Source organism: Cordyceps fumosorosea (genome assembly GCF_001636725.1).
Source record: "Cordyceps fumosorosea ARSEF 2679 chromosome Unknown scaffold_3, whole genome shotgun sequence".
In the NCBI taxonomy this organism is placed as follows: Eukaryota; Fungi; Ascomycota; class Sordariomycetes; order Hypocreales; family Cordycipitaceae; genus Cordyceps; species Cordyceps fumosorosea.
This window is the reverse complement of record NW_017387303.1, coordinates 1,273,223-1,299,050: the sequence shown is the minus strand read 5'-3', so window position 1 is coordinate 1,299,050 and position 25,828 is coordinate 1,273,223. Positions and strand designations below refer to the sequence as shown.

Genomic DNA, 25,828 nt, shown 5'->3' with positions numbered 1-25,828 from the left:
TTGCAGGGGGGGGTATGGAGGGGTGTATGTTTCCTGGTCCTCTGTCGTAGCGTCACAATACAGGCACCTCTCCCGTGGCTTACTCTTCGCCCCAAATTGCAAGCCAGGCAATGAATTCACGACACACTAGGCGTGCCACTAGCTCTTGTTAATCTGGCTGGGTTGGTAGGCCAAAGTGCCTGAGCACACTGAAGCTGACTGTTTCCCTGCTGTTGGTAGCAGGATGAGCCGGTCTGGCCTTTTACTTTGCTTGCTGATTTGTAAATCGTAGTGTCATTCCATTCTCTCTGTTCTTTTATAAAAAAAAAATCCGAGAGCCAGACTCAGAGTTGAGTCAACCTTGCCAATTGACTAATACTAACTGGTAGCAACTGTAATAGAAGACTCACACCTCCCTCACACCATTCCCTTACTTCCCAAATACACATCTTGCAACATTGCTCGCAAGGCATCCGGACAGCCGCCGAAAAAATCCCAATCTGCATCGTATTATTATTACCAGTATCCCAGCATCCGTACCAAAACCCGGTCCTGTCACGGCAGCGCCACCTCCACCGCCAAGACTCTCGTTCCAACTGAGGGATGCATCTCACTCTCCATTCTCTTGCTGCCTCTGTTTCTCTCACCGCATCCCCTCTTGTACGTGATGGATCCTGCCAGTATTACTCGATGGGGAGCGGATCACGCATGCTGCCTGCGCGAACCTCTTGGTATATTAATCAATCATGAGGACGTGTGTACTTGCAGTGGCCCGGCTTAGTGAGTGAGAGAGAAAAAAAAAAGACGCGCTTGCAGTGGACATTGAGCCCGTGCGTGCAGAACGCCCAGGTCTTGCAGTCTGGTCTAAGACGAGTCGTGATCCAACAGCAACAACAGCCATAATAACAACAACAACACAAGCCTGCGCCCGCCGTCGTCGCCGTCCAGGGACGGATCCGGCCGGTCACGGGCCCTTGATCTTTCATTACCAGTATCGCAGTTCCCGAACAACGACCGATGACGACAGAGCCTTCTCGACATGTCCTGATTCTGCACAACCCGTCAAGCCAATGACCCACCCCCCCCCCCCCATCATGATACTCTCTCTACCCAGTATGCTCGTCGCAGCACGCGATTTTTCGCTCGTCATGTCCCTGTTGGACACCCCTGCTGCCCGTACAACGGCTTCTTCCATTTGCCCGCCAGGCCCCCGATGCGATGTAGCTAAAAAAGAAGCCCCCGGCCTGAGATGAACTTGGCGACTCATGTCAACCCTCCCAACACCACACCCTCCCCTGCCCGCCTCTACCGTCAGTGCATCCTTAACCCCCATCACCAATGACCACTCTCTGTTGACGTTGAGAAGCGGATACCGTCACGTAAAACCTACTGAATCGCGCGCATAGCCCGCGTCTCCCCATATTCCCCTCTTCCGTGCATCAACCGTCATCCATCGCGAACCCTCTCTTTCCAAACATGTATGATCCTTCAGCAGGCGGGCTCGTTATTAACGCCCCTCATGTTTGCGGCGCGCGCGCGCAGCCCAGTTTGCAGTAGCCGTTCGAGGGAGATCGGCAACTGCTGCGCCTCTGTGTTCCCGCTTGCCTTGTTCAATTGCCAGGTCGTATGCATACATGCACCGGAATTCATCGCGGGATGCAAGCGCACTGACTCTTTTGGTGGTGAACCATGAGGTTGAACGTGCCCTGAGCCGTTCGGTACCGGCACATTGCACGAATAACATGCGAGCCGCTTTTCGACGGTAGCGAAACTTGACCAGTCAAGTTGGCGATTAATACAAACCGTCAACTTCCCCTGTCTGCAGTTTTCTAGCGGTGAACAGACGACATGGCAAGTCAAGTTCCATCTGCTGGCAGCATGTGAGCCGCGATCATTTTCTCGTTAATAAACCTGCATGGACATCCAGTGGCAAGCAGCAGCAAGGCTCTTCTCGTTTGACCTGCCTCGTTCCCATCTCGGTCCATCTCGTTTCGTCCCTCGCCCAAATCGTTTCAAACGACGACTCAGGCGACAATGTCCTACGTTTTACACGCGCAAACCCTCTGGCTCGAGATTATGTTGTTGCCAGAGAGATTTCCGCATCGGAGAGAGAGCCCGTGCAAGATGGTGATACACCACCACCATCTCAGCCTTGCGTCAGTGCGCTTCCCTTTTTGTGTGTGTGTGTGTGTGTGTGTGTGTGTGTGTGTTTTGTTCCCTTTCTTCTTTTCGTGGGACCTTTGCTATTCTCACGACAAGAACGACGAGTACCCGCCTTTTTCCCTGAGCTCGGACGTTGGACTCTCGCAAATGGTGGACGGATTCAGTATTCCTGACTGGTGCAGTGTCTCGCCGGTTGAGAGGGGCCGGGCTGTTTTGTGGTTCTTTGTTTCTGCCAGATAAAAATACATGAATCACCTTCTAAATTGAGCCAAGAATAATAATAACGGCCAGCTAAGAACTCCAATGTCATTCATCGTGAGTGTCATACCAGGCCTGGCTATGTATGTTTTTTTTTTCCCTCACTTTTTCTCCCTTTTTTTTTTCCTTTTTCTCTTCTTTTTTTCCACATTTATTTTTGGCCTGCCCAGCGTCTGTGGTTACGATTCCGTGACAACGAGATGAGTTGAAACAGCCAAGCAGCCTCGCAAATGAGTCCCCTCCACTAAACAGCTTCTCACTGCAACCGTGGTATTCCCTTGCTGCTAATTTTATTACCGCCTTGCCTTCGGATTCAATGTCCACGATAACTTGTAACTAGTAACCCGTCGGGGCCGTGGATGGCGATGATGGACAGCGCTTTGACGCCGTTGGTTGCACGCTGAGACTTTTCTCATTAGCAAACAAAAACCCACGCGGTGCAAGTGTGAGCCCATGCCGACGTCATAGCCCTCCCTGTCCGGAGTATTCGTACAATGCGATAGCCGTGACTACTTGGTAGTAGGTCGCTAGAGGAAGGAGAGGCAATTGGAGCGTCAATCAGTAACAAGTAGATCTATCAGAAAAAGGGACTCCCTCAGCTACTGGTACGTCTCTGATATACTGTAGATGCAAGACGCTAGACCAGAGTGTGGCTTGCCAATGTAACCAGCCCAAAGCAAATCATACCAGAGGAAAAAGCCATTGCTCATGTTGCCAGACAGACTTGTGTAAATAGCGCCGATGGCTCAATGCAAGTCTGTTTCTTATTGTCATTCCAAGTTTAGTCCCAGGACAACCCCCCCCCCCCTTGTCCGTCCAGCCAGCTTTGCTTGTATGGCAGCACACTCCGTGTACTGGCGTGATCTCGCACAAATTGCCACTACATAAAGGCATCTCAAATGCAAGGCCACTTTTTTTTTATCGGCCCAGTTCCAAGGTTACAGAAGAAGTCACAGGTATGTGCATCTCCGTCGGCCGCCGCCTATCCAACCAATTGAACGATAAGTGCCGTGGCCTTGTTGCCTCCGAGTTGGCCGACAGCCGATAGTTCCCATATCAATCGCCGAGGCATCTCGTTCCGCTACAACGTTATAATGTTCTTGTTATACGCTTCCTCATCCCTTCTGTCCAGGGGATGGGAGGGGGGGCAGATATCTGAGTTTCCCATTCACTGTTTCCCACCCGGGGCCGAGACGCTGGTTTCAGTACCTCCATACGACTTTTCGCAGAAAAGGGAATGCGAGAGAATAGAGGCAGAGAGAGAGAGAGAGAGATCCTTGCCACGCTAGTTGCGATGGAAGCGGGAGCAAGAGGCCTGTGCTCTCTCTCCTCTTGCCGCAACCCTGCAACCCTTTGTCGGAAACACAGAAGAAAGAGGGGTCCGATAACAGGCTGATTATCAGACACTGATCGCCGCAGTTATAGACGTCGTTGGCTTGATGCATGCGAATAGCAAGCCGTGGGTTACCAGCTGGATGGGAAGAGCATGCTGGGTTCTGGCATCAAAATACACGACTTTCCCTTGTGCCAGTCAGCTCTTGGCCCTATCCTGTTGCTGCTGAGCAAGGAACCCTGGTCTGGCTTTATAAGTGGCGCTGTCATATTCCTATTCCTACACTCTCTTCACTCCACACGGGACCAGGATCCAAGTCGTATGAAACGGAAACGGCTCTGGGCGATTTACTGTACGAGACAAGAAGTGGTTTAGTGAATGCCCATTGATCGTTTCTCTCACAACAAATTGCTCCGCACCGTTTTGGCGTCGAGGGTCCTTGCCCTAACCGCCACCACCACCAATAACCAGGCACGTGTAGACAGACAGACCAAAAGAGGGCACGATGCCGGCGACTAGACGATGACGAGGCTAGCGGCGAACAGACGGTCTCATATTTTCATATTTTGGCCCCAAGGGCCTGCATTTCCGGGCCAATATCCAGCCCGAATGAGTAAGAAAGACTGACAAAGCCATCCATCCCTAGCGAAGGATTCTACGAGACGACATCTCGAGGCGATATTACCACACGTGCATCGGAGCGCGTTCCCCGTAGACAGTAGTCTCTTGTTTCTTTTGTCGCAACATTGCCCTTTGTTCGAGATGCAACGTTGAAGGGGGGGGGGGGGGGGGGGGGCTTTTCTTGGGGAAGAGAAGGCGGCCGTGCCACGCGCGTACGAGACATGCATGCATTCCCTGGTTCCCCGGCCGCGGTAAAAGAGGCTTTCCAGAAGCAACAAAGGTGAGACTTTGTCAAAGTGCGAAATATCATTTTATTCTGCTCAATGGGGAAAGTCATCGCCCCAGGTCCGTGATTACGACGACGGTGTTTGCCGTGGCTCCCGCGGACTACATTGGGAACGGCCGCTCTCGCCGTATGCTTGTACAAATTATGAAGGGCGCGATAGTCATAACATCTGAGCGCACAATCTATTCTTGACGGGCGAAAAGAAAAGAAAAATACTAATGTCATTGTCTGGGAAGCGGCGATCAGTGCTGGCCGTCTTGGCTTCCTGGCCTGCGCATGACGAGATAGCCATGCAGTCGACTTGTCATATAGACTAGATTGCTTTTTGCTACACTTTTCCAGCAGGCAATAGCTTCGGAAAGGTGGCAGATTCCGTCTCGGATGATGACCCCTCGCATCGACAAGATGAAGGAAGCCCAGCATGGACGGCGCAATTGCCACCGTCCTCTCTCGTCTTCCCCATGTAAATGGCTGCGCCTGTCTTCATGCGACGGACGCTTTGTTGGGGTATGGGCGACGATATCAGGTTTCGGCTATCACATATAGCGCAGAACATTAATCTCCGACTCGAGCATATTAAATTCATATAGACAGACACAAAAAAAGAAAGGAAAAAAAGTTCGGTGTTGTCCCCGATATTGTCCCCAGGTCAATTTTGTGTACGGAGTACGTTGGGCGTCCACGTGTGTCAACATGGATTCCTTGTCGACAGCAGCAGAAAAAAAGCCAAAGCTCGGCGGATGAGGCAATCGAGAGGGAAAGGGGCTCAGCGAGTTTGCAAGCGGAGTAAATCTATATCATGTCCGATCACGGAGTGGTTTATGCATGAATATGTAACGAAAAAGAGGCAGAAGATTGCGATGCTGCAATGCCGTCCATGATAGAGTTTCAACGGGTTGAGTGTCTCATATCGTAATTAGTGTTATACTTTTCTGTGACGTGTCTCGGTACGCACAGATAGATAGGCATGCTCAGTCTCGCGAGCATGATCTGATAGGGTTCGAGGCGTATCACGAGTTCTTGGTATCAATGCCAATCAATGCCAATCAATGCCATCAATGCCACCAATGCCAATCAATGCCATGACTACGTCTTACAAGATCATCATACCCAGGAGCAATCATTCACGACCGCCCACAAGGTCGCTTTTCCGACTCCCACCGACAGACGCCATGTAGATGGGCATCGGGAACAACCAGCGGCCCGCGGTGGAACGCAAACGTTTATGTCTATCCAGACCCTTCTTCTTCTTCCCCTCTCATCCTGCTCTAGGGTATCAATGATGTGCGCTTAGTGTGCCGACACTCTCTCTCAGTTCTCGCTAGCGGCCTTTAACTAACTAGTTATAGTTATGTATGTAGTTGGTTGTCTGTGGGCGACAAGTCCCCCGTTTCACTCGCTGCACAACAAAACTTAAAAGGTTGACGATGCAAAAGGCATTTCCGAAGCAGCACCAATATGATTCCGAAATCATTCGGGGTCAGCGCATTCTTTTACCCCTCTTCTCATTTGCTGCTCCAATTCGCTTTGCTTCACACACAGGTTGATCGCCCAGCGACTGGTGTGCGGGGGAGGGTCCCCCCTCCCCTCCTCCCCCAGATGGTACGATGAGGGGGAAAGACGGTGTGTTGCATCGTAGCTTTGATGGTGGCTTGACTTTGAAAGGGCTCGAGGTGATGCGCAGTTCGGTATCGCGAGGCCGAAGTGGTTGCCACGATGAATGCATGCATGCATGTATGCAATGCAGAGGAGGAAGCTGCGGAAGTGGCGGACAGAGGACAGGCTAATGCTGTTGGTGAAACTCGTACTCGGCATTGGCCCTCTCTCTTAACTAGTTAGTCACCTACCTTACTACTGAGTAATAAGTATCATGTATGTACCTATGAATGCGACACACTGAATGTCAGGGTTTTTTTCTTAGGAGGGGGAAACGAAACAAGTCACGCGATGGAATATGTGTGAGTGGGCACTTTATTCAGCCAACTAATAACTAACTAGAGATCTCATCTGAGCATTCAAAATATACTATATTTCATCGTACTATTAAGACTCACACACCACACCCCCCCTCCCCTCAACGAAAAGGCGAAACGCATCTTTCTTCCTGGGCCAGGTCAACCTGACGAATGAATTTTCAACTTGTGGCAGAGCTGTCAACAACCTTGGCAAGATCAACAGTCGTCGTCCTCTTCCCAGGACGAATGCGAAGCCGAAAGCCTTCTCTGCCGTGAGTCGGGCGGGCCCCTCCATAGCCCAAACAGGGTCATTGACAGGCGCCACAACTGACACCATTCCGTCCCATCTGGACGACCATTTTTCTCGTCTTCTGCATCTCCGACGGCGCTGTGGCTCCTTGCGTGCCAGCTTCAGAAGCCTGAGGATGACGGCGGCGGCGGCGGGCGTCGTCGCCCTTTTCCTGTACTGGCTGGTATTACCTCACGCTGCAGAATTTGGCGTGGTGGCTTTCCATCGCTTCTCACCACGTGTATGGAATTTCGAGAAACGGTGGCTTCGTGGTGGCTTTTGCAGTCGACCTGCGACGAACCTGCCGTGGAGGGGCCGGCAGGCCGGGGATGGGCACCCATCTAGACCGACCCCAGGCTATGCAGGGGAACCGTGAGACGATGGCTTAGCAGAAAGAAGGAGATTGGAACCAAGCCAAATATTGGAAACGTGAGGGCAAGGAAGGGAGCAAGTTCTAGCGTAGTGCGGTGTGGTGCGGTGGCTGAGAGGTGCGTAATGGTATCATGATGGGGTCATTGTGCGTGGTAAAAACAACTGCTAAGAGTTGAAAAAGAAATTGAGCAGAAATATGAAAAACTGATACAATAAATAATTGAAAATGGAATTTATTCGGTCTGTTCTGCTGTATCTAGTCGCGTGCCTCCGTGGATCGCCAGCAGATGCACATGGCAAGAGGCTCAGGAGGGAGGCCTTGCGATACCAAACACAGAACAATTTGAGTACAAAGAAACAAATCATTATAAATTTATCAACATACTATCTCATTCTAGTCATTATTCTTGGACTTTAATTTGCCTGCACTTTCACACACTCCCATGCACTATCCTCACATTTGCCAGGCAAAAGCGTCACAGGACTGAAGAAAGGACTTCAAAATGGAGGCTGTCCTTTTCGCATTCTAAAAATGACCCTGAAGAATCCGGAGAACATTTTAAGTAATAAAAGTTATTATTTCACCCAGTGCAAAGCCACGATCATTTTTTGTTTTAATACTTGTTTGTATTTTGAACTGCTGTCTGAAGCTTCATCCATCACCGACCGACGACGTACTACAAGCAAACGGACGGCAAGTTCCCCTCACAAGATGATTCCTCCATAGACAATTTCACTGCCTACACTGATGGCTTGTCTATAGTACTTGTTTGCCTCCTGATTGATCCAATAGAGACGGCCATGTACACGGGCCGAGTCGTGGAGCTCCAAATAGCCCTGCCCGTCTCGCGCACCGGGCATGGTTTAATCTGTGAGCGATATAGCAGACCATTCAGGTTCAGAATTACGCGAGTTCCAATCTGGGAGCTCAATATTCGGTTCTTGGTTATCCAGCGCTTGGTTTGAAGGCCGTGTGTTGTGTCTACGAAGGAAAGTGCCCTTGGAAAATAGCGCCACGATGGCCAGGCTGAGTTGGGTGAGTAGGGACATGATGTTGGGTTGGCTGCGCAAAACAAGCCACGCTTGTTAAAGAAGTCGATGAAGGCCGAAAGGTCGAGAGTGACTACTGAGTAGTCGAAGTGAAGATTAATTGGCGGAAGTGAAGATTGATTGGTGGAAGTGAAGGTTGAGTGGTGGAAGCGAAATTGAAGAAGGGAAGCTGGCGAGGGCGGTGTTTGTTGGGGGCGGACAGGACGAATATACTGTTGGATCTAAGATTCTAAGTTCTCTATTCTCATAATCTATTTTACAAGGTTAATTAACTTTATCGTCACGCTCTGGCCTCACGCTCTTATGCCTTTTTGCAAACTTTATATTCGCGACCAAGTGTAACATACCGACACGAAGAAAGTCAAGATACTCAGGCACCAAGATAAATTGGCTAGCAGTAGAACTCTGCAGAATATTCCAAGATTTTATGAAAGTAAAGGCCAGGGTTCGCGGGATGAAATATATCTGCAGCGGTATAAATTAAGTTGATATACCGTGCTGCAGCCACGAATTGATCCGACTGGTGACTGCGGTGTGGCTGTATGCACAGAAGGATGCACGAAGCGCTTGGAAGATGGCTAGTTATATTGGAGGGGATTCGATTGGAAGCTTCGAATAAATATATTACCAGTAATGCTCTCAGCTGTCTCGTCATGCGTGACATTCAAGAAGGCGGATTGGCCGCAGCGACGTGGCAGGGATCTGTGAAGTCATTATGCAGTGTCAAAGTCATTTTTCAGTGCGAATCCTTGGTGAGTAATCTGATAAATATCTACAGCAAGGCATCAAGGGCTCCATGTATGATACTATCTCTTCATCATACAGTCCGGGTCTGGTGGTACATCCCTTCCTGTATCGTCGGGATGTGAAGCGGCGCCATGGTCTGAGCAGGGTCATTTTCTTTTGTATTGCCATGGGAGATTTAAGGGATATATGTTTGATTAATTTTGATTAAATATTCAATACTTTTCTAGTTACCTCTTTCCTCGCTCGTCGACTTGTACACGCCACTATAGTCTGCGATGCATCGTGTCCGGATGTCTGTTCCGGTTCGCCGAGGAAGCCCCCCGCCAACTTCCCCGACTTATTAATCTTAATTACAAGTCAACAGTAAACGAAAAATTCACACAGCACAACTGCAAGATACCACCTCCATAGGAAGACGCGCATCAGCGAATCCTCCGGGTTCCGTAATTAGCCGTTCCAATCAAAAGTACCATCTCGTTGGGGTTTGCCGTTACGTTACCTAACCAGATTCCGGAAGTGACGGCCGGCGGGCTGTGACGGCTTTGGGGGCAACCCGCAGAAAATTACCAATACTAATAGATTCCCCCGGACAAAACCTCCCCATGTCGTGGACAAGTGTCACCACCAGCCGCGGATCGAGATTCTCCAGCCGTTTTATCGTCCGAATATTGTCAGCCCCTTGCCCGAGCATCACGACCCTGTCCCGAGCGAGCTTTGCGACGGTGCCCAGTCCGAAGCCCAAGCCCACAAACACCACCATCATGGGTGCCCAGCGCGATCCCACCACCCTCTCCAACTACGGCCTCTGGCGCACGCGCCACACGGCCGTCGACTTCCGCATCGACTTTGACCGCAAGCGGCTGCAGGGCTCCGTGACGCTGCGCCTCGAGCGGCAGACCGCCGACGCCGGCGCCGAGGTGGTGCTGGACACACGCTTCGTCGAGGTCACCGGCGCCCGCGTCGCCCACACCAGCACCAGCTCCGACACCAGCACCTCTACCGCGGCCGAGTGGGAGCTCAAGCCGCACCGGGACCCCCTCGGCGCGCCCCTACACGTCACCCTGCCCGCCGCTGCCGTCGGCGCCACGCCCGTCGGCGCCGCGCTGGACCTCACCCTCGACGTTGCCACCACGGACCGCTGCACCGCGCTGCAGTGGCTCACCCCCGCGCAGACCTCCAACCGCGCCCACCCGTACATGTTCTCCCAGTGCCAGGCCATCAACTGCCGCAGCATCTTCCCCTGCCAGGACACCCCCGACGTCAAGTCGACCTTTGGCTTCCGCCTCACCTCCAGCCTGCCGACTGTTGCTAGCGGCGTCCCCGTCGGCGACCACGACCCGACGCCGGGCGTGGAAAAGGTGTACGAGTTCGCGCAGGAGGTGCCCATCCCGTCGTACCTGTTCGCGGTCGCGTCGGGGGATATCCGCATGAGGCGTATTGGCGCGCGTAGCAAGGTGGCGAGCGGCCCGGACGAGGTCGACGGCTGCCAGTGGGAGCTGCAGCGCGACATGGACCGCTTCCTCGAGGTCGCCGAGAAGCTCATCTTTCCCTACCGCTGGGGCGAGTACAACGTCTTGGTCCTTCCTCCGAGCTTCCCCTACGGAGGTGCGTCTTTGTCTTTCTTCTTCTTTAGCGCTGGTCTTGTTATACTTACACTACACAGGCATGGAGAACCCCATCTTTACCTTTGCTACTCCTACCATCATCTCCGGCGATCGCCAAAACGTCGATGTCATCGCCCACGAACTTGCCCACAGCTGGAGCGGCAACCTCGTTTCCAATGCCAGCTGGGAGCACTTGTAAGCCGCCGCGTCGCACAAGATCTCCATACCCACCGCCAATCTAACATGTCACAGCTGGCTCAATGAAGGCTGGACTACCTACCTCGAGCGTCGCATCGGCGCCGGTCTCCACGGCGAGCCTGAATTCGACTTTTCCTCCATCATTGGCTGGAAGGCTCTCGGTACGTCGCCAGCATTCAGACACGGCACAAGGTAAAATCGCTGACAACTTTTCTGCAGAGGACGCCGTCGCCCAGTTCGGCCCCGACCACGAGTACACCAAGCTCATCATCAGCCACAAGGATGTCGACCCTGAGGACGTCTACAGCACCGTCGCCTACGAAAAGGGCTTCCACTTCCTCTACTACCTCGACCGCCTCGTCGGGCGCGCCAACTTTGACAAGTTCATCCCCCACTACTTCACCAAGTGGGCGGGCAAGTCGCTCGACTCGTTTGAGTTCAAGCAGACCTTTGTAGACTTCTTCAACGGCCTCGGAGACGAGGCGCTAAAGCAAAAGCTCATCACCATCGACTGGGAGGACAAGCTGTACTCACCCGGCCTGCCTCCCAAGCCCGAGTTTGACACAACGCTCGCTCAGCAGTGCTACGACCTGGCAAACAAGTGGAAGGAAAGCGTAAGTTTGTCTCCTGCCATGCGCTCCCCCATGCAGAACAACCCTTGCCGGAACTGACCCTGCCTTTTTTTAGTCCTTCGAGCCCAGTCCCAAGGACATTGAGGGCCTGACTGCGAACCAGCTGCAAGTCTTCCTGGGCGCCGTCCAGGAGCAAAAAGGCCTCTCGGCGGAGCGCGCGCAGAAGCTGGGCGCCGTCTACGGCTTCACCGCCTCGCAAAACGTCGAGGTGCTCGCCGCGTACTACCGCATCGCCCTCGAGGCCGGCGACCGGAGCTGCGTCCCCGGCGTGGCCGCGCTGCTGGGCCGCGTCGGCCGCATGAAGTTCGTGCGGGCGCTGTTCCGCGCGCTCAACGAGGTCGACCGCGACAGCGCGCTCGACACGTTTGAGAAGAACAAGGACTTTTACCACCCCATCTGTCGGGGCATGGTCGAAAAGGACCTCAAGATTTAGGACAAATATAAAAGAAAGGAGAGGGAGGGCCACGGTTGTACATGCAATGCCTAGCATGTACACATGCAAGTAGGGTACAAACATCAAATTCAGTAAAATATGCAAAAAAGGCAATGCCATGCTAGTTCGATTTCATGAGCTGCTTTTGTGGACGCATGTTCCTGTAGTCGGCATCCTTTGAGAGTCCAACAAAACTACTCCAGCCAGGAGGAGATACTCATGCTCTCTGCCCATGTCTGCGCTTGCTCACGCTCGAAGCGAGATGCAGAGTCAACGTCACGCGCGCCAAAGTTGCCGTAGAGGTGAGGGAAGCTGTCCTCAAACTTGACAGGATCGGCCAGCTTGGAAAGCTCCAGCTTAATCACCCATAGCTTCGTGTGCTCGGCAAAGAATAAATCCGCCGTCTTGGGCACCTGTCTCCACGTCAGACGCCAGTAACTACTAATAAATCACCGGTGGTACCGGTGGTGGATTGGACTTGTCGTGTACCTGCGTAGCCGTGCTTAGATGGACGAAGCCGTCCTTGGCGTCCAACTCTGACAACGGTAGCTGGGCAGGAAAGGGCTCGGCAGGGGCCTGGGGCAAAATCTTGTAAACGAATTTCGGGGATTCTGAACCCATTTTTAGAGATTATAGGGAGGTCGTAACGCGCACAGGTTTAATGCAACGGGTTGAAGGACGCGAGGAAATTATGATGTTGATATTTAGGGCAAAGAATGGGAGGGGTAAAAGGCGGCACCGGATTGGTGGTTAGGCTGCCTAGCCATTTTAGACGCGGTAACTATCCGTCATGGAGGGGCAAATAGGCGTGCTAGACTGGCTATTCATTCACGTTCATTCATTCACATGGCAAAAAAAGTATCGTCACTTGCATTCAAGGCGGGATGAGCAGAGGACCGCTGCCCTCGGAACTCTGCCTGCTGTCCTCGCTGCCGCGTCGCAAGGTGGACGACAAGGTGCGGTTTCTTGGTTGGTGCGCACCACCTCGACTCAGCACTCTTTATTCTAGGAGCCGTCTACTGACCAACCCGTGCACAGCGTCACGGCCTACTCGACGAGCACCGCCTGCATCACGCTGGGCCACCTGTACCCGCGCGGCACCGACGTCTCCGTGACGGTCAACGTCGAGCTGCTGCTGGAGACGCTGGCGGGCGAGGCGACGCGCACCGGCGAATGGGTCAACGTGATCGGGTACGTCAAGGGCGGGAGCGGCAGCGCGGCGACGGCGACGGCGACGGTGCAGGCGGTGATGGTATGGCCGGCCGGGCCGATGGACATTCAGCAGTACGAGGCGGCGCTGGAGGAGGACTATGCATGATAATCAGTCGGTCGCGATCAATGTAGGAACTTGGCTGCTTGTTTTCGTTTCGTTTTGCGAGCGTTGTCGCGAGTCATTGTCGCCCCCGTTCCGTCATAGCGCAACGTGTTTATGAATTGCATTGTTAATTGACGGGCTGATTGTCTTTTTTCCTTTTGATCGGCCGGTTGGGGAAGGGTGAAACATGGTTCGTGTCGCAGGACTCAGCAGAAGAGAGCAAAAAAAGGGAGAGAGGGAGAGCAGCCCTGCGTGTGGATGTGGAAGTGGAGAGGACGGGTGTTTTGCAGGAAAAACGGGTGGCAGATGGCGCGCGACGAATCGGGAGATGGAAACGTGCGCATGAATCGGTAAATGGTAAAATTTTCCGAGTCAATGGGAAACATTGTCGAGACTTGAAGTGTGCCCGCGGTGAATGCTGCAGCATGTCGGTGATCTGCAGGCGCACATGGAGAGACGCGTTACGCTTTTATAGCATTGTAATTTGCTTACTTTGGGCGGGGAAGCCGGGTAGAAGCAGGTCCAGGGCGACACGTGAGAGGACAGTTTTAGTGGCTGAGCGCCCTGTAATTTTAAGTGAGGACAGTTTTGGCGCCTTGACGATGACGTTATGGGCATGTTCACTGCCGGTGTTCTACCAACTTGGCTCCTTTTTTACATTATGTCGACTGCAGCTATAGACTTTCTTAGTAAAAGAAAAGGGAAGGCCATGTATAATTAAACATTATTGTATGCTTTGGGAAAATGCCAAATACCAAACTCTCTTCTATTAATAGCTATATGTATGTATCTGGTTCTGCCAAGTGCCCGCTGCCTGGAAAAGGAGTTCTCAAATTGCAAAATGAAAAGATGAAAAAAGAAAAATTAAAAAGATGAAAAAAGGGAAAAGAGGCAAATCTGTCCTTTTCGCTACACTGCACACGATCATTCAGAGTTCGAAATTAACAGAGTTCGAATTTCAGAGTTCGAAAATATCAAGAGTTGGTGATATAATTAAACTTTAGACTGTTTGTACATCCCCACCAAAAATAGGCGAGTAGGTACATATTTTAACCTCAACCTAACTGCAACTTCCAAAGTTAGTCCTCATCCCCCATTGTTATATATTTCCAGGGACCGCCGCGCGCCAGCACCTCCTTGGCTCCCCTGCTGCTCCCCATCAACCATACCACGACTTCACGACCGCATTACTTTCTACGATAGCCTCATTTTATCTCGCATAGTATTATCGCTTAGCCTGGATACGCCCCAGTTAGCATTCTACTCCTCTCAACATTAGCTCCATATCTAACCATACAGACATACAGACATACAGACCCATCGAACACCCGCCCCTCCGTAATCTCCAACTCGACTTCGCCCTCGACGCTTTCTGCGCATTCGCACATCTCGGTTCCATAACTCCTTCACGCATAAACTCGTCGTCACTTAGCAGACTCGTCTTGGCGACTTGCGTTTTGGAACTAAAGGCCTCCGCCAAACTCTCGCTTTCTCTGCCGCAACGCGACGCGAATCGCATCCGCACCCCTTTCGACAAACCACCGCGCTAACTTACCATAATCGCGGCGCATCCGCCACACATCACCCAACACATAACTACGGGGACCACGCTTGGTCCCCGGACTCACAACCGCTGTTATGGCTCCCGCAGGCGGTGGTAATATCAAGGTCGTGGTTCGAGTCCGTCCCTTCAACGGCAGAGAAATCGACCGCGGCTCAAAATGTATCGTTGAGATGAAGGACAACCAGACCGTCCTGACCACACCCGACGGTCACGGTGGTAAAAGCGCAAAGGCCGAAGCCCCCAAAAGCTTTGCCTTCGACAGATCCTACTGGTCTTTCGACAAGGGCGACTCCAGCTACGCCGCCCAATCCAATCTCTTCGACGACCTTGGCAAACCATTACTCGACAATGCTTTTCAAGGCTACAATAACTGTATTTTCGCCTACGGGCAGACAGGCTCTGGCAAGTCATACTCGATGATGGGCTATGGTAAGGAAGTTGGCATCATTCCCAACATTTGCCAAGACATGTTCAGTCGCATAGACCAGATCCAGGCCGACGCGACGACGAAATGCACAGTCGAAGTGTCCTATCTCGAAATTTACAACGAACGAGTCCGCGACCTGCTCAACCCTTCTACAAAAGGAAACCTGAAGGTTCGAGAGCATCCCTCTACCGGCCCCTACGTCGAGGATCTTGCCAAGCTGGTCGTCGGCAGCTTCCAAGAAATCGAAAACCTCATGGACGAAGGAAACAAGGCCCGCACAGTCGCCGCCACAAACATGAACGAAACCTCGAGTCGATCGCACGCCGTCTTCACCCTAATGTTGACGCAGAAAAAGTACGACGCCGAGACCAAGATGGAGATGGAAAAGGTGGCCAAGATTTCGCTCGTTGATTTGGCTGGCTCTGAAAGAGCCACCTCCACGGGTGCTACTGGTGCGCGACTTAAGGAAGGTGCTGAGATCAACCGATCTTTGTCTACTCTTGGTCGTGTCATTGCTGCGCTTGCCGATCTGTCGACTGGTGGCAAGAAGAAGAAGGGTGCCTCTCAAGTGCCCTATCGAGATTCCGTCTTGACATGGCTTCTTAAAGACTCCCTCGGCGGCAACAGCATGACTGCGATGATTGCGGCCATCAGTCCGGCCGACATCAACTATGACGAGACTCTCAGCACCCTCCGATATGCCGACTCTGCTAAGCGCATCAAGAACCACGCCGTGATCAACGAAGATGCCAACGCGCGCATGATCAGAGAGCTCAAGGAGGAACTCGCCTTGTTACGGAGCAAACTTGGCGGTGGCACAGTCGGAGCCGGCGGTGCCCCGGTACCTGCGGACGAGATTTATGACGAGAATACGCCGCTTGAGAAGCAAATGGTCAGAATTACCGGTCCCGATGGCACCGTCAAGAAAGTGTCCAAGGCAGAGATTGCCGAGCAGCTCAGCCAAAGTGAAAAGCTCCTCACGGATCTTAATCAAACATGGGAGCAGAAGCTCCAAAAGACCGAGGAAATTCAGAAAGAACGCGAAGCAGCTCTCGAAGAACTTGGGATTAGCATCGAAAAGGGATTCATCGGCCTTCATACTCCCAAGAAGATGCCTCATTTGGTCAACTTGTCGGACGATCCATTGCTGGCGGAATGTTTGGTGTACAATTTGAAACCGGGCACTACGACTGTCGGAAATGTTGATACCAACGCCGACCATCAAGCCAACATTCGACTCAACGGAACCAGGATTTTGCACGATCACTGCACCTTTGAGAATGGCGCTGACGGCACCGTCACCGTTATCCCAAGTGAGGGTGCCTCCGTCATGGTCAATGGCAAGCGTATCACCGAAGCCGCCCAGCTCCATTCTGGTTACAGAGTCATCCTTGGCGACTTTCATATTTTCCGATTCAACCATCCCATGGAAGCCAGAGCCGAGAGAGCAGAGGTCGGCAACAGCCTCCTTCGGCAATCCGTCACGGCTAGCCAAATCCAAGCCTGGGAAAAGACATCACCGAGCCCCACGCCTGGATCACGTCCGGGCCATGAGCGTGCATTCAGCAGGGTTTCAGATTTTGGCGACATCTCTAGACCGGAGTCTCCATCTCTCCGCAATAACCGCGACTCTGACTGGTCTGCTGCCCGTCGCGAAGCCGCCGGCGCTATCCTTGGATCCGACCAGACAAACTTTACTAGCCTCACGGATGAAGAGCTCAACTCTTTATTTGAAGAAGTGCAGCGAGCCCGAGCCGAACGCGTCAATGTTCGTGAGGATGGCGAGGATACCGAGTCTGTCACTTCTTATCAGCTCCGTGAAAAATACATGTCAAATGGCACCATCGACAACTTTTCTCTCGATACGGCTCTGACCATGCCTTCAACCCCCAAGCAGGGCGAAGCAGATGACAGGCTAAGAGAGGTTCGCGAAGAACTCCAAAGTCAGCTCGAGAAGCAGAAAGAAGAGTTCCAAGAACAGCTCAAGAGTGCCGAGGCCGCCAACGTCGAAGTTGAAGAAATCAAGAAGGAGAAGGCCAAGATGGAAGCTGCTCTGCTGGAGCTCAAAGGGGACATGGAAAATCAGCTCAAGCTCCAAAGAAGGCAGTTCGAGGAGAAGATTGAGAAGATGGATCCTCTGAAGCGACCCAAGGCAAACCCCAAGCTCTCCGAAGAGGAGCTGGACCAAGCGAGGAGCGTCGTTGGCGTTTGGAGAGACCGACACTACGTCAAAATGGCGGAGACGGTGCTGCAAAATGCCGCGATTCTCAAAGAGGCGCAAATTATGAGCAACGAGCTCGACGAGAGTGTCGTTTTCCAGTTTACTGTTGTTGATGTCGGACACGTCATGTGCTCCTCGTACGACATGGTCCTCAATGGTCTCACAAGCGAAGGGGAGGATGCAGCTCTCGAGGAGACGCCAAAGCCGTGCATCGGCATCCGAGTCATCGACTACCGAAACCAAGTTGTCCGACTCTGGAGCTTGGAGAAGCTGCACGACCGCGTCCGTCAAATGCGTCAAATGCATCAGTATCTTGACCAGCCCGAATACGCTCAGCATCTCAGCCTGGATAATCCGTTCATCGAGCACTGTATGCCTTCATATACCTTGGTTGGCGAAGTCGATGTGCCTCTGAAAGCCGTGTTCGAAAGCCGAGTACAGGACTTTTCCCTGGATGTTCTGTCGCCATATACCTCTCACGCCATTGGCATTGTGAAGTTGTCACTTGAGCCGTCTCATGCTCGGGCTCCCACAAACACGCTCAAGTTCAACGTCGTCATGCACGAGTTCGTCGGCTTCGCCGAGCGCGAAGGTACCGATGTTCATGCCCAGCTCTTCATTCCCGGCATTTCAGAAGAGGACGGTGTCACGACTACGCAAATGATTACCGACTTTGACGAAGGCCCTATTCGGTTTGAGAGTGTACACAACATGAGTGTTCCCCTCTTTGCGCCGCAAGCCGTCATGCTCAGGGCGTCAATCTTTGCCAGAGTCCAGCCAATGCATCTCGATAAACTCCTTAGCTGGGATGACATGAGAGACGCTGCTCCTCCACGTGATGGTGCCAAGGCAAGCCGCATCAACGAGTCACAATTTTTCACACAAGAGAAGCACGATATGCTCTCGAGAGTCCAGATTCTTGAGCTCAATGAAATGGGAGAGTATACACCTGTTGAGGTCACTCAGGCCAGTGAACTAGACACGGGCACGTTCCAGCTTCACCAAGGCCTGCAGAGAAGAATTGCCATCAACATCGCTCACAGCTCCGGCGATGCCCTGCCCTGGGGTGACGTGACCGCTGTGCGTGTTGGCAAGATTCGCCTTGTCGACTCTAGCGGTAAGACGCCAGACTTGGGCGCAAAGGAGCCCGATGTCCAATTACGACTTGTCCAGCATCCCATCTTCCGCCAAAACCCCAACGGCACTCGCAGTATTACCGTGTTTGCCCAATGGGACTCGAGTCTGCACAACTCTCTGTTACTCGATCGTGTGACGGCGGAGAAGTATAAGGTGCAGATGAGTATCGGCTGGGAAATCAGCTCCGATAAGCTGGCCGAGCCTATGAAATTCTCCCAGAAGGTTCATGTGCAGGTTCTCTCACGAACATTCGTTCGTCAAACATCCATGTTCTCCTCGCTGTGGCAGAACATGCGCTTCATTCGCTCCTCGACTGGCATCTTCACAATCACAATGAGACCCGCGCCAATCAAGCGGGTCGGTGATCTCTGGAGAATGAACAGCCAACACAACTACGTCAAGGGTGAAGAGAACCTTGACAATTGGAACCCGCGAGGAGTGTCGATCGTTAGTGACTTCATTATGGCACGGAAGAAGAGGAGACGAATCGCGGAGATTGGTGCCGTCCATACGGTGCTGAATGTCCTTGGTATTGATCCCAGTGGACAGTGGAGGAAAGCTGCTGCTGAGCCGGAACCGGAGCCAGAAATTCAGAGGCCTGTGCTGCCAAACGACGATGACTTGTTGCACGACACTCCTGAGGAGTCGCAGACTCCCTTGGAGGAGGAAACGGGAGCTCAAGTGGATGGCGAAGCCGAGAGTAAGGTTGGCGAGGGCGAAGCTGAGGGCGAAGCTGAGGGCGAGGAGACGATCAAGGCCGAAGAGCTCGCCGCGGCGGAGAAGACAGAGTATGACGAGCGACAAACTGAGCTTCTGCAAAAATGTCTGTCGCTTTGGGTCAAGTATCCTGATCCGCTGGCCAAGATTCTCAGTCCTGCCAACACGGCGCCTCCGACCAATGGTGTCACGTCGGAGCCGGAGCTGCCAAGCCTCATCACGACCGTCGTCCGCGTGCCCAAGAACCCCAAGGTACTCAAGGGCGGCTACCTCTTGGTGCCCAACAGCGACTCCACGCGATGGGTGAAGCGTTTCGTCGAGTTAAGACGGCCCTACATGCACATTCACTCTGCGTCGGATGGTGATGAGGTGGCGCTTGTCAGTCTGCGCAACTCGCGCGTCGACAGTCAGCCCGGTATTCTGGCCCTCCTTAACGGACCGGATGACTACGACACGGCGCCTGGTCAGAACCGCGGCGCAGATTTCACGCCCGGTCATCGCCGGACAGCTTCGGGCCGTATCATCTCAACTATCTGGACCGGCGCCGCCGCCAACAACAATAACAATGGTGGTGGTGGCGGCGGAGGCCCGGGTCTGCAGCGCCTCAGCGAGCGGATGCAGGCTGGCGTGTTTGCTGTGTATGGCACCGACAACACCTGGCTGTTCGCAGCGCGCAGCGAGCGCGAGAAGATGGACTGGATCTTTAGGATCGACCAGACGTACATGTCTGCCGGCGAGAGCCAACCTGGCAGCGGCTTTACCAGCCCGCCGCCAGGCAGTGACTACTAACTTGACAGGAACTAGGAAGGAGAGAACACATGTGTATGTATACACACATCTCTCAGGTGGTGGATTTTAATGATTTCAACGGAACGGTTGGAGGTGTTTTTTTTTTATATATACAGCCAGTTCATGTCATGGACTTGGTCTTTTCTTCTACATTCTACCACGGGAACGGCACCTTCCCCTGTCATATGACTTTTGTCTCATTCTCTCTTTTGTATTAGATGGTGTGTGTTTGATTAACAGAGACGAGCTGGAGGACCGGCTTTGTCGACAGAGAGAGAAACCGAATTAGATTTATATACCCCTCCGGTAGCGGATTTTAGATGTTTTGAATGAAAACGTTGGTTGGTTTATGAATACTTGCTGATACCTTTTGCGCGTTTGCTTGTGAATGTTTGATCATGTTGTGATTGATGTGCCTGTCCCATGGACCAAGAGTAAGGTGCCGTGTCCGATCAACGTCGGCAAGGAGCCACGGCATCCAGCTGGAATGCCGGACGGTGACCGAGTATGTGTCCCCCGCCTTGAGATATCCACAGTCTTCTTCATTTTCTCTTTATTATGCACGTGTGGAGTTTGCTACTACTCGCCAAGGCGAACGGCTCTTGCCATCACCACGTGGTTGGCTACAAGGCTCGTCGAGACGAGGCCAGACATCATCTATCATTTGCTGAAGATGTACGCTGCAGTATATCATCTCCCCAGCAGCGACATTGCATATACCGTCTTTCATCTTGTCTGCGAAATGCCGGACCTAGATGCAAAGAGTTGCATGTACATCTGCCCAGATGCCAAGGATACTGGGTCGACGCCTTTCGCCCCCGCTTGCTGCATCTTGCTCGAGGCATGCAGGCTATCCCACGGGTTTATCGAATGATCCCGGAAACCCTCTTCTCCCTTTTTTTTTTCTCCTCCCTTGGCCTCGTGGGGGCTTCTTCTTTGCAACGTAATATCTCGCTCGTGCGGGCCAGCCGGTGGTGCCAGCGGAAGCCACCAACTCGGCCACCACCCCGATGATGGAGGAAAGCGATTTCAGCGTAGAGGCCGTCCACCTCATAGCATCTGATGCATGTGCTCCAAACTACCCGGGAGCTCTCCACGAAGAATGAAGCTCAGGCATCCATCGGCATCCCGGCTGGAGGTATTGTAATAGCCATCTGCTGTAGTAACGACCTGCGACTCTAGTTACAAATAGGCATAAAGGCATCCATCTTCGTGGTGATGAGTACAAGACTTGTAGACAACTACCGACTAATCCGCATGTACCAGTTACATTTCCTATTACGTATCGCTCTTCTCTCTTCTCTCTCTACCACTAGCTGAGTCTCAGCGGGCCGAGTGCCGAGAATCAACCCTCTTCGGAAGGTAGAGAAGACCCCTTGCAAGGTGGCACGGGCTCAGCCAAAATCGTCATAAGAACCGCGGCTAACGCGCCGGAAACTCCCATCATCCCTCTTGCCTTCTTCTAAGTCCCGGCCGCTCTCGGGGTGGGGGTGTTCGGCACTTGTCTATCACGGGCTATTCACGTCCGTGTTTCACCGCGGCTTTCTGGATTGCTTTTTCAAGCGTCTTTTCGGCGACTGGTGCAGTGTATGGGCTTGTGTACTCGACGGGTGTGAGTCGCCTCAAGCGTATATGCTGCCTGGCTTATGAAGTTGGAGTACGATCTGACGAGTAAGTTTTTATCAAAGACAAAGTCCGATGCATGCGTGCCCTGCTTTGTGTATGGCTTGTTGCTTCTCAGCTGCCGGGTCGATCCAAGAAATCGCCGAGACCCGACCCTGCGGAAGCAGTGGACAAGCAAGAGTGTAGCGAAGTTGGCCGGGAGAAGAATGTCGAGCGACACTCAACGGAGTGCCGCACAAGACAATCACGTCGGAATACGAGCGCCCAGAGAACTGATAACCTGCCCCCCCCCTCTTCCCTCTGGCGGCCGCTCATCATGGGGCTGGCCGCCTCGGCTGGGCGATCCTCCCGTTGTGAGTTGGGGCGGGCGGTCTCTGGCGCGGGAGGACCAGTGGCGGGCTGATTATGCGTGACCCAGCCTGGCGGGTTTTCTCTCTCTCTCGCTCTTCCAAGCCCATAATCACGACCGAATTATCAGCCTACGCCGGATTTCCGTGGAGGGCACGTGGTTGGGCTACCCATGGCCTTGACCGAGATGGCGAAGGGACAAGTTCCTGGTGACTAGCAGGCATGAGGGAATTTGCTTTCATAGTTGTCCACTGTTATAGGGTATTTTTCTGCAAGACAATGTGACGAGAAACATGAGATGGGTTGGTGGACTGTACTGTATGACATGGCCCCCCCAATCCGTCCATCCACCTTGGCACCCGCTGGGTATCCATCCATTGACGGGAAGAGATAGACGAGGTTCCCTTTGCGGGAAAGGCTCTTTATACTAGCTGGAGGTGAGTTTCAAGCGTGCTCTCAAGCGCAGGTCCTGTATAATCATCGCTTGCAGGCCAATGTCCGGAAATGGGGAGCCACGATGGACACATGCGCTGATCGTCAGTCAATAGTTTGGCTTTGACATGTCGGTGCTTGACTCGACAAGCTGCAGCCACGGGGCTCCTTGGAGTAAATTGCAAATTGCAGGGAGCAAAAGTTCCCAGCAGCGGTGTCCGCTCTTGTGTGGGGGGTCCATCTCGTCAAGGCTGTCGTCTGCGTCTTGGTGAGCAGAGGGGTTGGGTTTGTGCAGCTTCTTTCGAGTCGATCTTGGGACAGAGACCAGAAAGGTCCTCACGTTATGAAGGGATGGAGGGGGAGTAGCAAGCAAGCTTAGAATAGTCAACCAGAGTCAGTCACAACCGCAACTGCCCACTTAGTGTTGGGAAGAGAGAAGTGAACTGCCGCCCCCCCCTCCCCTTTTGGATAGCCCCTGCTCTCAGCCGTGGAGAGAGGGGTCAATGCTTTCCGTCTTTCCATGTGCCAAAAACGCGTTCCCGTAACCAAACCGTCGGGTTCGGGGCGCCCAGATATTCGGGTCCCGCGTCAGCCCCCCTGTAGGCTGCAGGCTGGAGGCCATGCCCAGGCAGGGCCAAGCCATATCCGCTGGGTAGCAAACAAAATTGCTTGTTACTAGTGATTGTTGAAGGAAAAAATCTCGTAGATCAAAGAGGCCGATGCAGGCGGCTGGTATTTGAAGAGAACCACTCGTGACAGACAGGGTTGTGGCTGTTGAGCTGCAGAGTGATTCCTTCTCACCAAGTTGACCGTCGTTGAGAGAGGACAAGACAATAACGGGCACCCGAGTTATGCAGTCACCCCCTGCAGAGCTACGGATATCAGTTCTGTCTAAATTTAACCGACAAGAAGCTTACTACGTACAGCACATATGCGCAGCGCAGAGACGGGCATACCGGGAGTTTGATTCGGACACAGACCAACATCGTTGACCGTCTGTCATCAGACGCGTCTCATCTGACTAGGAAAACTGCCTAAAACGAAGCGACAGCAGTGTCTGAGACATGAGCTGTAAAAGGCTCGGCGGACTATTCGCTTCCCGGTGAATAGTACGGAGAAATACCAACATCAAAATGGCCCGCCCGACAATGATTACTATTCGTGTGCTTGTACTTGCCTGTGCCCATGTACATGGCCGAATTAGGCACGTACATTCTACTTCTTCCATTTATCCAAGATGCCCTTCCTTATTTCGGCCGCTTGGGCTTGAATGCGGCTCTTGGCCGGGCCGAAACTAGTCTCTTCTACTATGGACCAAATCCATCAACTAAACGAGACCCTATTACAGAAAGGAAGGGGTTCATCCAGTTTATTTTGCTTTACTACGATGACGGGCGGTCTAGCTTAGCTAGTGTCCCTGTAGGCAAAAGGATTGGTGATTGGCGTGCGCACCACACAAACAAGTCTGGCACGTCAGTCTCCATGCCCTTCTCCCTTGCTTCTTTTTTCGATTTTTTTTTTCAGTCAAGCGCGCGTATTGCGCCAGCCATAATTAGTTGGCTCCGGTCAAAGAACCCGACCGAAGACGAGGGAGGGGGAAAGCTTTGGTCGGAGGGACAGGGGTTATTTTCAGCATTATTTTGGTTTGGCTGTTATGGTGAATGCTTACATATTCCTTTTGACAACCTACTCACTCTGATGTGTAATTTGGCTGACGTATGTATGATTTGAAAAAGCAAAAAAAATTGCTACAAAAGAAGTCGTGCCTTGGGGGCTGATGGGAGCTTTTCACTGACTGACGCCCCCTGCTCATATACCAAGATTGCCTGAGGCAAGTTATGCACGATACCTGTAATATGTACAATAAAAAGCCTACACCCCAGTACCCAGCAGCCGGAGCTGATGAGGCGGTCACCTTCCACTTCTGTATTGTTTATTATTATTGCTCTGGCAGCTGCCTAGCCTCGCAGTAGTGTCCTGCAAGTGCTCGACGGGCAGGTTTTTAGCTTGTGCCAGAATGAATCAGCTTGAATGTCCTTCAATTTCAACATCAGACGCCAAAAGGAGACGGCCGAGAGGCCCTCCCGGGCAGAAAGAATCAATCAAACCCCAAGCCCAAGCCACCTGCGGCCAAAACCGGGATGCCATCATACATCGAATCCAAAATCTGCAATCTGCAGACAAGGTCATGGTCATGACCATGATCAATCTGGTCCGCATCCGGAGGGGCCATTCCAGCCTCAGCCTCAGAAGCGGCATGATGCATTAAATTGGCAGCAGCCCCCCTTCCTTGGTGGGTGGTGGTCGACCCAGATTACCGGGACGTAATGTCGCTAGCAAATTCACAAGAGAGAGAAGGAGAAGCTAACTATAAAACTCTTAGTTACCAGTAGACAGTTTCCTTCATCCACACCCCCATGTCCTTGTCCGCGTGAACCCACTTGGCTGGACTCGGAGTGAAGCCATGCCCCCCCCCCCTTTAACTAAGATACCCTCTTTTACCCCCAAAACAGCTGCTGAGGCGCCACTTGGTTATGAAGAGCGAAAGACGGGAGACCCGGTAGACTGGAACCTACCCGCTGTGCTAACCTTTTGGTCTTAGACCTGATGCTGAACCATTTCCCCGGAACTCGGTGCCGCACCGCAGCGCTGGGTTCACAACGCCCACCTTGCCACCTTCTTTTTCTCGCCCGTGTGCTTTTCTTTTGCATACGAAGACGCTTCTATTCCGCTTTTGAGGGTCTTGGGATTTGCTCCCTCTCGTCTCTATATCTCAGCCAGCCCAACTGGTATCCTACCCGCCCCATTGACAGGCAATTTTTCCAAAATTAAGAGAGTCACTTGCATCAGGCCCGCGAAAAACTGCTCCTTTTCCAACGAGGTGGAACGCACCGGTGGAACCCTAGACACGTCCTTAGCAGCGACTGCTTCTACTACGGTCTTGCCGTATAAGCCAACGCTCCTGCCGCAGAGCCTCCCATGTTCCGCGCTTTCCCTTCTTGTCCTTGCTCGTCTCTTTCCGCGGCCGTGGGAACGTAAGATACTGGGGGCCTCGGTTCGGTCTCATTCGTCGATCCTTCGCCGCTTCTGTACTCGAGATATGAACAGTCATATTTCACTTGCGGCCCGTCATCATCAGCTGGACTGTGCTGCTCCCAAAAACTCGGATCGGGCGCCAAGGGACCTGGTCAACACCCCAATTATAGTTTCCGCAGACCCCCTTGTCCACGACAACGCTGAGACGCCAGAGAACACGAGCCATCAGTAGAGAGGCTCAACTACCGGGCCTCGACATTGATGGAAACTGGGTCATTTACTACAAAAGCACCAAAGTT

The 25,828-nt window shown here is 52.7% G+C and overlaps 4 protein-coding genes across 4 annotated transcripts; 3 read left to right on the top strand and 1 right to left on the bottom strand.

Annotated features, from left to right (window-relative positions):
- Nucleotides 1–9,814: 9,814 nt before the first annotated feature.
- ISF_02098 (leukotriene A4 hydrolase) lies at nucleotides 9,815–11,920 on the top strand (the record flags this gene model as incomplete). The annotated part of the gene is made up of 5 exons (XM_018845705.1): nucleotides 9,815–10,658; nucleotides 10,717–10,852; nucleotides 10,910–11,016; nucleotides 11,075–11,469; nucleotides 11,543–11,920. The coding sequence occupies 5 exons, from the start codon at nucleotides 9,815–9,817 to the stop codon at nucleotides 11,918–11,920; spliced, it is 1,860 nt and encodes a 619-aa protein (XP_018707428.1).
- Nucleotides 11,921–12,114: 194 nt separating this feature from the next.
- On the bottom strand, nucleotides 12,115–12,541 carry ISF_02097 (hypothetical protein; the record flags this gene model as incomplete). The annotated part of the gene is made up of 2 exons (XM_018845704.1): nucleotides 12,115–12,333; nucleotides 12,410–12,541. The coding sequence occupies 2 exons, from the start codon at nucleotides 12,539–12,541 to the stop codon at nucleotides 12,115–12,117; spliced, it is 351 nt and encodes a 116-aa protein (XP_018707427.1).
- A 169-nt stretch (nucleotides 12,542–12,710) lies between these two features.
- ISF_02096 (LysM domain protein) lies at nucleotides 12,711–13,238 on the top strand (the record flags this gene model as incomplete). Its single annotated transcript, XM_018845703.1, has 2 exons — nucleotides 12,711–12,881; nucleotides 12,930–13,238. 2 exons carry the CDS (start codon nucleotides 12,711–12,713, stop codon nucleotides 13,236–13,238), a joined length of 480 nt encoding a protein of 159 aa, XP_018707426.1.
- A 1,635-nt stretch (nucleotides 13,239–14,873) lies between these two features.
- Nucleotides 14,874–20,090, top strand: ISF_02095 (kinesin family protein; the record flags this gene model as incomplete). The annotated part of the gene is made up of 1 exon (XM_018845702.1): nucleotides 14,874–20,090. The coding sequence occupies one exon, from the start codon at nucleotides 14,874–14,876 to the stop codon at nucleotides 20,088–20,090; it is 5,217 nt and encodes a 1,738-aa protein (XP_018707425.1).
- Between the last annotated feature and the right edge of the window lie 5,738 nt (nucleotides 20,091–25,828).